This window comes from Corapipo altera, unplaced genomic scaffold (genome assembly GCF_003945725.1).
Source record: "Corapipo altera isolate COAL_440 unplaced genomic scaffold, ASM394572v1 0, whole genome shotgun sequence".
In the NCBI taxonomy this organism is placed as follows: domain Eukaryota; kingdom Metazoa; phylum Chordata; class Aves; order Passeriformes; family Pipridae; genus Corapipo; species Corapipo altera.
This window is the reverse complement of record NW_020884872.1, coordinates 14,832,986-14,846,844: the sequence shown is the minus strand read 5'-3', so window position 1 is coordinate 14,846,844 and position 13,859 is coordinate 14,832,986. Positions and strand designations below refer to the sequence as shown.

The window sequence follows — 13,859 nt, the reverse complement described above, 5'->3', positions numbered from 1 at the left end:
TTCCCCCCCACTGGGCTGTAAACTTGAGGTTTTTTGAAAACAGCTGTAAGAACCTGTGCTCTAAGGTGCCTCTGTACTCTGAGAGCTGAACTCTAATCCAACTACAAATTCTTATGTATGCAAGTGTATTTACTTGTAGCTGTACGGACACAGAATTACAAAACAAGAATTCACACAGGAACACAGAACTGCAAGGGGCTGTGTGGGTCATCTAATCCAACTCTCTGATGTCACCAGTAACTTCACACTACTTTGATCATATTTGTTCAATTCTAATACAGGATTTAGAATGTTTTAACTACTGATCCTCATAAAAGCTGTAACATTTTATATGGTTCAAAAGTTCTTCTGCAGTTCAACATTACTGTTGTCGCATACACACTGAAAATCAAAGCATCATAAAACAGATATGCCTATTCCAGTTTAGGCTTATCAAACCATTTTACAGAGACATTATATAGTGTAGGATGTTTTATTCAGAGTGGCACACGGGTGCACACTTTAAAGCACATGATTAATTTAAGGTAACATAACAAAGAGGGGAAGCACACAGATGTATTAAAAAAATTAATGCCCTTCACTTTGATTTAAAACCATAGCTTAAGAGGACAGAGTATTTTTTCTTTCCACAGAAGGCCACTTTCTTGTCCTGTCAGTAGGAAGAGAAATCAACTGAGTTCAAGAAAAGAATACTGAAATAGGGGCAACCACAGAATCTCAAGAGGCCACCTCTGATTTGCAGTTACCCAAAGCAAGTTTCAGCAAGTTTCCATAGAATAAACATGGAAGAAACAGGAGTACACAATCAAGGTTGCCTGTAAAGTACAAAGAGCCAATATTCCAGAAAATCCTATCCAAGTTATTCCATGAGGATTTAAAAACTGAAACAGATCTTATGAATATGCATATTTTATAAATGGCTTAGTAAGAACAATAAATTAATCCAACTTACCTTTTCTTTCCTCAAAAATCCATCTCTGAATTTATTAGTGGTAAATCCCCTTACACCAACAGAACGTAACCGCTGGTACTTCGCCTGAATATATAAACCCTTCTGTACTAAGCCTGATTTATAATGGGATTGCAAACGGCCATCTGCAGAGTTGCTCTGGGGGAAGGGAGGAAAAAAAAATGTGCAAAATGAGGGCACCAAAACTCAGAAGTTCATTTTACAGTTATACACATGTAAAACTTACAGCACCCAGCGACAGAAGTGTGCATTTGGAAGTGCACACCCTGTTCCTTTACTTCCATTTATTATTCCTCAGACCACTAGCTACCACTTGGCTTGAAGACCTGCTGCATTACTGTTTAAAACATCTAAATTATCTTCCTCTTAGGAAAAAAGCAAATTTATTGTACAGCCTTTAAACATTTTTTTTTTCAACCTTTAAGGAGAGGCACACTCCATCAACAAAAAACTTTCAGACCACACCTCATTGCCATGAACAAATTCAGTGATGCCAAGCTTGCAGTGGGCACAGGTGTTGAGTCTAGAGAGTCACACTAACAGAAGTCAGTATATATGCTTTTTGTATAGTTTAAGGTCTTTACAGTCTGAATGTACATACATACATTGCTCTATGCCTTGGAATACTGTAAACTAACCTAGCGTGAGACTAGGAGTGGAGGCCATAGAGACAGCAAAAGACTTAACAGTGAATGGCATTATAAATACACAGAGAGAAGCAACACTGACCACAGCAGCTAAAGCTAGAAAAAGATTTTTATTACTAAGCACTCAGACATCCAACAAAATAGGTGGTAAAAATCTTTAGAGTAAGAAAAACTGTCATAATTTCTCATAGTTTTGCAGTACTGCCATTTTAAGTTTTCCAGCACAGTCCTGACATAAAGCATTCATGTACACTTTGATCTTTTAAATTTAGTTTCTCCACCCCATCCAAATTTAAACAAACAATGGCTTTTCAGCTAAAATCAGAGGAAACCTCTTGACCATATAAAGTCTTGTCTTTTTACAAACACCTTTGAAGGGTAAGAGAAAAAAATATATCACAGAAATAGCCCTTCTTGACAATTACTTCAATGACAATTACTTTGGCAAAACTGGTCTCCTTTTGACAGAGTAAGGATCACTTCAAGAAAAATCACATGCTCTGAAGTTGCAATAACTTTAGTACTCGTTTTTCCACTGCATTTTCCACTATGTGGTTGATAAACAACTAAGAAAGGACCGTACATGGAAAAAACAGAGGTTTTGTTATTTCCCAAGTCACTTCACCCATCTACTTTGCAGGAGATAACTGAGAAGCTGGCCCCATCATTCCTCCAAGGTTACTCTGATGGAGGTCACTTGCAGAAGGCTATTAAATGCCAGTGCCTTTCCTGAAGAGTATCAAAGTGCAGGCATAAAAAAATTTATGTGCACTTGGCTGTTTTAAGTGGGTATATGCCTACCACAGGGAAAACTGAAGGGCATTTTTAATGCTGGATTAACACCCTGAACACAGTTAAGATTAAAAGTTCCCTTTTTCCCCCATAGCTACTATGGTTCTCTTTGACTTCAGAGGCTAGAAAGGGGGCCTTGGTGGTCTGCCACTGCACTTGTATGACAATAGGCAAAGGAGTAGAACAAATAAGAGATGGGGAAAAGCTGCAAGAGATTGAAAATTCCATTACAGACAGCTTAGACGTTTCAACTCAAGTATCTACATGTTCCATAACTGGAAAGGGAGGGAAATAGCAGTATTATTAATGTAGAACAGAATCTGCTGTAGACAAAGTTAACAGATGATATATATACAGGCACTTCAGTCACACATAGCTTAGAGCAAAACAAGGTAATCTAAAGTGTGTGGAAAACGTCAGTAACTTCTGGTCTAAAAATAAGAAAAAAATCTGCTAAAAGTAGCATTTAGTTTTACATAAAGACTGTTTTATAAATAATGCTAATGATAATCCCTATGAACAAATAGCCTCAGGCTCTAAAATAGGCTATATGAGCAAACAGATACCAGTGCATTGAGTCTGGCTGGGATGGAGTTAGTTTTCTTGACAGCAGCTTGCATGGTGCTGTGTTTTGTGTTTGTGACTAAAACTGCACTGGGAGCACACCAGTGTTTTCGTTATTGCCCAGCAGTACCTGCACAGCACCAACACTTTCTCTTCTTCCCCTACTCTGCTCCTTGGCAAGTACACCAAGGAAGAAGCTGGGAAGGGCACAGCCAGGACAGCTGGCCCAAGCTGAGCACAGGGATGTCACATGCCATATGACCTCCTGTTGCCTCTCTGGCAACAGAAACTGAGGGAAGGTGGTTTTGGAGCAGACAGCCATTGCTTGGGGACCAGCTGGGTATCAGTCACCTCGTGAGAGGTGGTGAGTGCCTTTGCATCACTTTTTTCTTCCTCTTTTCTTCACTTGTTGAACTGTCTTTATCTCAACACGAGTTGTCTCACTTTTGTTCTCCATATTCTCTCTCGCATACTGCTGGGAGAGGAAGGGAGCTGAGGGGAGAGTGGGCAGCAGCTGTGTGGTGCTTAGCTGCTAGCAGGGGTGAACCCACCACAGCCATTAATACACTGCACTGTGTTTAAAAAGTGAAGGCAGTTTAGTTTTAAAGATCACTGTGCCCGTACTCAAAGCCTGGCTTAGTGATTCATTGCAAAGTGTCATTACAAAAAAGACCTTTTAAATTTTGTAAAACTTCTCCAGATCCTTTCTATTTCAGAACAGCAGTTTTTGTCTTTTCCCAAAAAGTGGGAAAAGACCTTATGTTTTTTAAAAAAATACTCCAACTAACCCCCATTTTTTGCTTACTAAGTTTAAATGCCCCCATTATATATTTATCAAGAAAAAATGGGGGGTGATTTTTCGGGAAGGGGTTGTGGTGGCAGAGAACAGGATTCTCTCCATGTGTTTTTTTGGTGTGGCTTTGTTTGTATGTTGTTGTGTTTTTTCAAAAAAAATCAGTCAAGAAAGTCCTGAATATAGAAGATAGTCAAATCACCTTAATTTCACCAACAGCATGAGAAGGAAAAGCCCTTTTATACAGGAGGAAATTAAATTTAAAAAAAAGTTGATGAAATTAAGTGAAATCAGCATTGCTGTTTCCATGGCAATAATAAAAGTGCTATACAAATATGCAAACTGCAACACGAGTGCATATGCTATTTTCCCTACAAATATCAAAACTCCATGGGACAGATCGTTGGATACAACAATATTCATATAATCTGTGAGATGACAACTGAAATGGACAGTTTCATGCTTGTCCAGTCTCCAGCAGAATTGAGGTAAATGAAGGGAGCATCCACTATCAACACTGCCTCAGAGATCTGGCAGCCAGTGCTAAAGACTCTTCCATCAGCTGGAGGCTGACAACATGGAGGGAATACTGATCAAGAGGCTATGATGTCCTTACTTGTTAAAACAGTTATATCAGGCTGACACTTGCTAACTTCAGCTTAGAAAAAGACTTTTCTCCAGCAGAATAAAGACAGCCTTTTTTGCTAGTATTAGCTTAGCTATCTGAGATTGACTGGCAATGCACACGTAAACGGCAGAGCCTAAAAGCCTTTTTATCCAACAGTTCTTATGTTTAGCTGGGGAGGAGGGGAAGAAGGGGGAAAGGAGGAAATTAAAAAAACTCCACACACAACACACATCAACACCCCCCCCTCCTTTCAAAGTTTCATCCAAAAATTACAGCTACTTAGCCATTAAAATTTTACTTCAACTTCACTATCTACAAAACAGGAAAGATGACTACCTATTCTGTTTATTATTTTACTCCTGAAAACACACCTGTTAAAAAAGTAGGAGTAATTTTAAGGTAGAAAATTAGTGTAAGTTGCTCTAGATTTGATTAATACTTCTCACATAAACAGCTCTAACTGGACCCATACATAGCATTTCACTGTTAGGAGAAAAGGAAGAAAGTGCTTTGTTTTTCTGCTGAACCCAGGATACATTTTGCAATCAAAAGGCATTAGAAAGCCGTTGCACTACCCCAGAAAGTAGTTGCCCACCCCTTTAACATCTTAAGGCCCTGAGAATAAAACTTCACTTCCTTCAATCTTTTTTATGCACAGCTAGCAGTGCGCAGGGTACTCACAAAAGATGAGTTCCCCAGAAATCCCTGTTTGAAAAGGTTAGTAATACAATTCTTAAAGTAATATAACTCATGTCTCCCAGTCTTTGGAAATACTCTGGGCTTCTGTCATGTGAAGGAAAGACAGCTGAGCAGCTTGGTTTTTTGGATAGATAAGCTTTCTAGTCACTGTCCAATTTCTGCAGTTCTCCTTCTCAACTTTGTAGTTAACTTATTTATTTCAACTGCATAGACACAATACTGGACAACTGCTCAATCCACTGCCAGCCCTCTTACCTACTAAAAGCCAAGCCTCCCATTGCAACAAGGGAAACAATTCAGCTGTGATGACACTATGTTGCATGGCATTTAATACCTTCAAAAGTGTGTGTCCTGTTACTAAACTCAACAGGTTCAATCACCATTTTATGTACAAGCAACTGATAAAAGCTGATCTGTACCTTAAAGTGCCTTCTGATGGGTCCTGCATTTTCAAGGTGTCCTCTAATTCGCCTGTGAGGGTAAGTATCACTTGGTTTTGAAGAATAGTAAGAATTCTAGTAGAGAAACAGAGTTATAGGTTAAGGTTACGAAATTATTCAAGAGAAAAATAAAAAACGTTCAGGTTATCCTAACAAATATTGTAACATTTCCAGTCTTGTAGCATCTGACACAATGACACCGTTTAAAGGAACAGAGTACCAGGAGCAAGGGGCCTGCAGTGCAGGCTGGCTGAAGGGATGGCAGAGGCACACGCTGTTAGTGTGCACACCTCCACAGCAACCAAACAATTGTGTAGCATGTTACATTGGTACTTAGAAAATTCTACTTTTAACTCTATGTTTCAGGAGAGCATCTGAGGATTGCTTGCCCACCACAGAAACACAGACAATTTCAAAAGCAAGTCACACAGACAATTGGTATTGAAGTTGTTATGTCAACACCCTGAACAGCTGCAGTCAAACAGCCATGGTTGCCTAAAACAGAGCACTCCAGCCACTGACCTACCTGTGCATTTTGGCCCTTTTCCAACTTTCCCTATGACAGCTACCTTCAGACGATGTCATTCTCTTCCATCATTGCATAGGATCATAAATATTTACAGAATCATTGGCATATACTGGCATGTACTACATTAAAGTCACCTAATGCAGACAGAACAGACTTACTGATGAACCCTTATCAATCAAATTATTTTTTTTTGTTTATGTTCCATTCTTGAATAATCACAGATGCATTCCAATGCTGTTGAACTCCATTTTTTTCAAAGGAAATTTTAACAGCTTCAAATATATTTTAAAAAGAACCTAAGAAGAGAATTGTCCTGAAATATTTAATATATTTTAACATCTAATAAGAAATGCAAATGCATATTTTGCTGTTCACAGAACTTTTTTTCACTAGTAAACTACCAAAACTCTCCAGGAACACTGTTACTAATTGAAGGTGTGGGGTGTGTGTATAAACATAATAGAATGGTGTCAGAATCCAAGTTAACTTTTAACCAGAATTAAGCTTTATTTTTTTTCTTTGCTGTTTTAGACTACATTATTATCTACAATTCAACTATTTGGCTTCTTACAATGCCTTGACAAGAAGAGATTCAGAGAACAAAAAAAGAGAGGAAGAAAGACTTTATGGAGTGAGCTCAAAGTAATCAAAGTGGCTTTTCTGAGAAAAAGGTATGGAAACTTAAAAATTAAAGAGGGTAAACCACGTCAGGAAACTTGCAGCTCCCTTCTTATTCTAAGAATATGAAGACACTCCACAAAAATCAAATTAGTTTTTTCCACACAACACAAGCTGGAAGCTCCCAGTTGAAGCATACTCTTCCTTAAAGCTGGCAATCATCAAGATGAAAAAAGGTATTCAAGAAAATTCCCTGTTACAGTTAAAAATAAACCTTTAGGAATTAAAACAAAGCTTGCTTTAATTAACTGTGGATACAGCCTTTCCCATTCTCACCTTCCTGAAGACTAAAGTACACGTATGGAAATACAAACATTAAAATAACTTGATGCAGAGATACAGCAACCTACTTCTCAGAAACTTCCTAAACCAGAGGTTTTAAATTAAAAAAAAAAAAAAAGATATTTGTTCTGATTTTCTACTTCCCTCTTTAGCTATCCTCCTTTTGTCAGTAGAGTACAAGGCTAGATGGACACTTTTTACAATAAAGGTTAGACAATTGTACCTTCAAGACATAAGTTCTTTTTAAGTTTAAAGTCAATCTCCAATTACTGAATATTAACATCACAAATGTCACCTTTCGAGAACTAAAATTTTTTATTTTCCCACTTGTCTGCAAACCAGCCTCTGCATGGCTGACCATGAAGAGTCATTCCATCTTTAGAATGCCTTGCATTTGTAATGGCCATGCTTACACAGCTACCGTTGTTCCAAAGGGAACAACTCCTTACTGCAGTGCAGGACTTCCTAAAGACTGCATTTTTGCAGTTCACTATTAAATATGTAAATGCAATCTTCCTGAATATTCAGCACATTTAACAATAACTCATCTATTTCAAACTAACCTCCTTTTTATTGCAATACTGTATTACTCTGGTGGGTTGATTTTGTTGGGATGCCACATGCCCACCAAGCAGCTCTATCATTCCCCTCCTCAGCAGGGCAGGGAAGGAGAAAAAAAAAAATTTTAAAAAACTCATGGGTCAAGAAGGCAGTTCAATAAAGCAAAAGCAAAGACTGCAAGCAGAAGCAAAGGGAAACAACAGATTTATTCTCTACTTCCCATCAGCAAGCAACATCCATCCACTTCCCAGGAAGTAGGACTTCAGTACCCACAGTGGTTGCTCCACAGGACAAACGTCATAATAATCAATTCCTCCCCATATATCCTTCCTTTCTTTGAGCTTGTATTGCTGAGCAGATGTCATATGGTCAGTTTGGGTTAGCAAGATCTTGCCCACCCCCAGCCTAGTGGGTAAGGGGGGATGTGGGAGAGGCACTCTTGATGTTGTGGAGCACTGCCCACCAGTAACCAAAACTCTGCTGTGTTATCAACACACTCCTGGTTACCAATGCAAACCACAGCACTGTGAGGGTTGCTGAGGGGAGAATTAACTCCACCTCAGTCAGACCCAATACAATTACTTAATGAGCAGTTACTACTTATGTTGGGAAGCTTTAATCTTAGTCTGGAGTAAGTAATATTTTTTTACCATTAAAAACTTGCATTCCTTTACACTGAAAGAGCCACTGTTGTATCTGCAAGACAGCTACTTTCCAGAATTGATTACATAAAAGCTACTTTTGATGGATCTCAGAAAAGCTTCATGGACTTCTGGAACCCTGTCCATAGGGTATTAGTTACAGCGTATAAAGAATGACAATGTCTGTTAATCTCCTCTTTATTTTGCAGCCATCAGAAAGAAAGAAAGTGTTTTAGAATTATACTGCACACATTAATAAAACTTTTCTAGTCTCACCAGTTCCCCAAGTTAGACAAGCACAAACAATTGGAAATTACTACATTTATTTAGAAGGAATTTTCCAAAACAGACAAGTTTATTTCTGCTGAACCTAATAGAACTGTCTTGACCATTTCAGTATTAAAGTACACCACAGAAAGATAGCCTAAGAAAGACTAATTGTCCAAAACTAGGTTTCATATATGCAATATCAACAAATATAAGATATTTCATTCTTTAACATTCCATCCTCAGGAACATTATTTCAGACAGTTCTCATTATGTGATTTGCTCCTCATTTTTATTTAAAATAAGTGCTTTCCAGAACTTTTGTCATAATGAGGAGAAACACTGTTTCAGTAACAATACCACCTACACAAGATTCAGACCTTCCCTTCCAACCACTGACAACTAGAATGCAATAGAGTACTCTTTTTCTCAAGCTATTCAATATTACCTCAGATTACCTGCTCCATAACAAGGCTTTCTATTTTACCATGCACATGTTACACCATTACGTGGAAGAAATGTGATACTAGATACATATTTCTTTTACAGAAAGAAACACAGTGGTGGCAAAGTGCTTTTAGCTCACTCATATTAATTTCTGCTCCAACAAATACCTGAGGAAGTACTCTTGCACTAGGGCTGTGAAATTATGAGTATTTTTATTGCTGAGCACAGATGGAAGATAATGAAGCCTCACTTGAAATTTAAAAGGGCAAGACAGAGATTGTTAAATTTACATCAGCACAGACAATTCAGCAAAAAAAATGAATTATACGTCAACGGTGCAGAAGCTACTATTTCTATATTTAGACTTACCAGATGAGGTCTCCCAATAAATTTCCTGAAAGCTGGCTTAATGAACCTCATAGGCTTTTGGAAGCCATCAAGTTGAGAGGTTTGTAACTTTGAAAGACTGCAGCTTTGCTGGTTCCTGATGCGTATGAGAGAGAGAGGGAAAGAGAAAGAACAGTAAACATGTTAAGCCATGGCATGTCAACACCCTGTATTTTAAATTAGCTTATTCTGGCAACTGTATCACAAATGCACAGTGGCAGTTTTTAAGTAATTTTTTTCCTAGGACATTCGAAAAAATTACTAGTCTAGGCTCAAATTTCACAGAATTATATAGCAATGTGTATTCTTTTATGCAATGACAAATTAGCAGAGATGCTCTGCTTCCTGAAATTCTGGCTATGAAAGTCAGGTTTCCCCTGGCCCAGCCCTCTCGGTGGGTCACTGCTGCCCTCCACTGGTGGAAACGCTTTTTGCACTTCAGCATCGTCACACACGGGAGTTGTAAAGTTGTAGAGAACTTGCCATTTCATGACATCCCCAATACGACAGAAGCTCAGATAAATTGCTACATACTCGTTTCATCCTCAGCAAGCAGCTTATTCTGGATTTGAACTTTTGCTTGCTTGTTTTTATGGCATTTCGTTGTTCTGTTTTTTTCCTTTTTTTACTGAGCATATTACTAGTACAGACGCATCTGTAAGTATCTAAAAACATTTACCATGAAAAGTAACCCCAGAAATCAAAACCCATATTTCATGAAACAAAAAGAAAAATAGTTTACCTAGCTGGAAAATAAATTAATAAGGAAAAAAGGGAGGCACACTGCACAAACTCATAGGCATCATCAGTATATCTTACATGAACTGTTAAACCCCCTCAACCTCAGGAAAATTCTATGATGCCATTACTGCCCTCAGCCTACATTACCCTGACAGCATAACCCTCCTCACATCAAACTCCAGAACAGCCACACTTAGTAGAGAAATGTGCACTGCTCACTTTGAGCACATAGACAAAAGGTAAGCAGGACAGTAACCGTGGAAGTGACAAAAAAGAGAAGAAAAAAAAAAAAAGCCTTCCCAGAAAATTAGGCCAAACAGACACTAAAGATACCGCCCCAGGTACGTAAAAGGCTACATGAAAACAAGTCCAGGGATTTTTTTTCCTTCACTTGCTAACCTTAACTTTTTTTGTCTAAAGAATCTCAAATACAAGAAATTACTTCTGCACCTGCACAAGTCAGTTTTTCCAAATGTGTGTATTGCCATTAGTTGCCATTATAGACTGCATTTAAAATTAACAAAGAGGAACACATTAAGAGCAATCTGTAAGCCATGAATACAGTGTGGATACATTTCATTATTGTAGTAATGCTTTAATCAACATTTCTGCTAACACAAGTCCCTTTCTCCAATCAAATCTCACAATATCAGAAGTGGAACAGGATGACTGAGATTAGCAAACACCTCTGGGGCAAACAGCTTTAACAAAGCTGATGGAGGCATTCGTAGCAGTAAAACGCTATTCCAGAATTCCAACTGTTCAAATTCTCCAGGAATCAGAAAAATTCCAATTATTTGTTGATATTCCACATTCCACCAGGGCAATACAATAATGTATTCATCCTAGAATGCTTTTATGAAACTACAAAATACCAGGAGAATGTTGCTATACGGCACATCAAGGAGTTTAAAATTAGTTAACCACCTTTAATTTCCTCCCCTCTTCCCATTTAGTGCTACAGTTTGGGCTTGCTTTTCCTTTTTTCCTCAATGCAGTTTTAACACCTTTCCAAGGTAACACTTCATTACAGAGTAGTTTGCAATGTATGTCCGTTGAATTTCAGTCCCTCTCAAACTTTTTAAGGCCAAACTACGGAAAAGAATCACAAAGGGAGAACATAACTGTGTAAGGGTTCAAAAATGAACACATAAGGGAACTACAGGCTTGAGCCAACAAAATTAGTTGCTAATTACCTTGGAGTTACACCATCTACATGAAAGACTCTCTCATCTTCATTCTTCAATCTCTCTTTTCTTCTCCTTTCTATATCATACCGTAGATCATTTGGATCTTCTAACACTCTTACAACGTTCTAGTTAAAAGGAAAGGTTGAAGCCAAGTTAACTGGTATGAACTAAAAACCGACCTGATTCTGCCCCTCAGGGGCAGCACCCTGTACGTAACTTTGTTAACACAGATCAACTGTCTGCACACAGGATCCACATCAACCCAGGGATCCAAAGTCTAAAACACTAACAGCTATTCCTAAACAATTACCCTTTCTTGTGCTATATCTGCCTTTTACAAGTTTCCAAGCAACAGTGAATGGAGCACTGGAATTCTGCATGGAGTTTCCAAGGCATAAATATTCACATAAATTTCAGTAAATCTTAAGAAGTTTTATTATCCTGAATTAAGCTGAATGTCCACACACTCGTACTACAGAAAAGAAGTGGTAACTAAATCACAGCAGGCACAGTTTGAAAGATGAAGACAGAAAATCTTATGACCCCAGATGAAAGCATGGGATAAAACAGCATTCTGAGGAACTATGTGGATGTTGGGTCATTCTAACAGTAGGGTAGAAGAAACATTAAGGCTTTTTGTAATCTTACAGGGAAAGTAAGAACCACATGTCAGTCACAGACTCAGTATGCACACTGTTTAAAATCAGACAGCAGTTCAAGCAGCAGGAATAGCCACACTCCAGCTACTCTGGAGAACACATCTGCATTTTACTCGTCAGTGAACACAGTGTACTTGCACCACTGTGACATATGTAAATATGCTCAGGTGTGCATTTTTCTCAAAACACTCAGAATTACTGGCGGTCTTCAAAGCATGTAAAAATTATGTACCAATAGAAATGTTGTTTACATGTACAACATTTTAACTTACTGTTTGCCGAAAAAGTTAAGTTATCAAGATACCTGGGGAGATTCAGATGGCACAGTTCGTTTGTTCTGAAGTTCTGCTAGAGACATGTCAATTCTCCTGGAACACAAAAATATTACATAAAAACCTGCCATCACTATAAAAGCAAAAGCATTACTGACCAACTACAGAATGCTTCAAAGAATATGGGCAGGTGGGTTAGTCAGTGAATAGAAACACTTCACATTGTGTAAAGTCTGCTGAAGATTAATTACTTAATGTAAATAAATTAAGACAAAAAGTTCAATCATTACCTGTGAATTTCTGGATCCGAATGTATTTTCACTTCATTCGTATTTGTACTTGGTTTATCCTGAATTTTTGAGAACCGTTCATGTAGAGTTATGTCAGAAGATGCAAAATAATTTGCTGTGAATAGATATTAAATACAAGAATGTTATTTGTTGTATTTGAAATGCACAGTGGGAAAATCTATCTTTTAAAAGATTAATTCTTAAGGATACCATGACAACTTTACTGAAATGAAATTTCAAACTATTTCCACTTTCAGTTAAACAATTGCAAATGAAAGATCAGGCCAGCCCTACTTAGACATTCTTCTTATTTAGTAAGATTAAACTCAGTAGAAAGTTAACTAATCAGCAGCTCTATGATGGTACTACTCAAATTACTAGAATCTATAACATTCAACACTGAACACCATGCAGCAATCTGAACACTAATCTGAAAAATTAAAGAAACCACATATAACTAGAAAATTGTGGCTACAGCAAAACTTTTTTTTTTCTTGTTTCCTAAATCAGCAGGTTACTCTCATGTACTAGTATAAAATCTTTTTGACCCTAACACTCTACAATAATGCCTCAGTTAAGGTCTGAGACCTTCTTACAGCCATTCTCCACCCAGCTACTTTAAATCCTCAACCTACATTTTTCTTACACAACAGAATGAAGCCAAAGGCAAATGCCTGAACTTCCAAGGACATCACATCCAAACCATTAGATTTCGGTTTAATAATCATATATACATAAACACATACATATACTCCAAATATTACAGCCACCTTTAACTTGATGAATAATTGTGATTATTTCCTGAGTAAATTCTTTTGATGGGTCCTTTTCGACATTTTGTGTTACAGATTCCATGTGCTCAAACACGGGATGAAAATTCTCATTTTTTCTGCCAACAGCAGCCAGATCATGGGATATCTGCCTCTCTGTAGTATGACTGGAAGCACTCCTAGAACAAAAAGTTATAGTGAATTATTTTAAAGTTAATATCTACATCTGAAAACTTGAAATAGACAAGTAGAACAAAACAATTGATTAAGAAGTTCATTTTAGGAATAAATGAGATGAAACAAAAAATCTCATTTTGTTCCTTTTTTTAATTAACAAACTCATAAGGAAGAAAATTTCTTAATAAAATACTTCACTTTCAGGAATCTTTGTTTCAGTGAACTACAAAGGACAAAATTTGTGAATTTTAAACTTAATTCAACTAGATTATCAAATATAGGCAAATGAAGATCCTGACATATCTCTTTAGTATAACTCTGGAAGGCAATTATGCCCATGTCTTTGTTTATAAGGAGCTCTAGGCAATTTTCAAGAACAGTTCAGAGATAAAAAAAAAAAAATCTCACATCCTTGGGAACTGAATCATCACTTGA

The 13,859-nt window shown here is 37.5% G+C and overlaps 1 protein-coding gene across 5 annotated transcripts in view; it reads right to left on the bottom strand.

The window, feature by feature from the left end:
- The window catches only part of BCLAF3 (BCLAF1 and THRAP3 family member 3), a 34,083-nt gene that overhangs the window by 5,814 nt on the left and 14,410 nt on the right, over positions 1 to 13,859 (bottom strand). For 3 of the 5 annotated variants that reach the window (XM_027637687.1, XM_027637669.1, XM_027637678.1), the window contains exons 6-13: positions 13,248 to 13,426; positions 12,478 to 12,592; positions 12,220 to 12,283; positions 11,263 to 11,381; positions 9,308 to 9,422; positions 5,513 to 5,608; positions 953 to 1,108; positions 457 to 815 (exon numbers count right to left, since the gene is read on the bottom strand). In XM_027637687.1, the coding sequence (XP_027493488.1) occupies positions 759 to 815; positions 953 to 1,108; positions 5,513 to 5,608; positions 9,308 to 9,422; positions 11,263 to 11,381; positions 12,220 to 12,283; positions 12,478 to 12,592; positions 13,248 to 13,426 (901 nt within the window). In that variant the 3' untranslated portion in view covers positions 457 to 758. Of the gene's footprint in view, positions 1 to 456; positions 816 to 952; positions 1,109 to 5,512; positions 5,609 to 9,307; positions 9,423 to 11,262; positions 11,382 to 12,219; positions 12,284 to 12,477; positions 12,593 to 13,247; positions 13,427 to 13,859 lie in introns of those variants that run through there. The other 2 variants (XM_027637693.1, XM_027637701.1) reach the window with 1 other exon arrangement.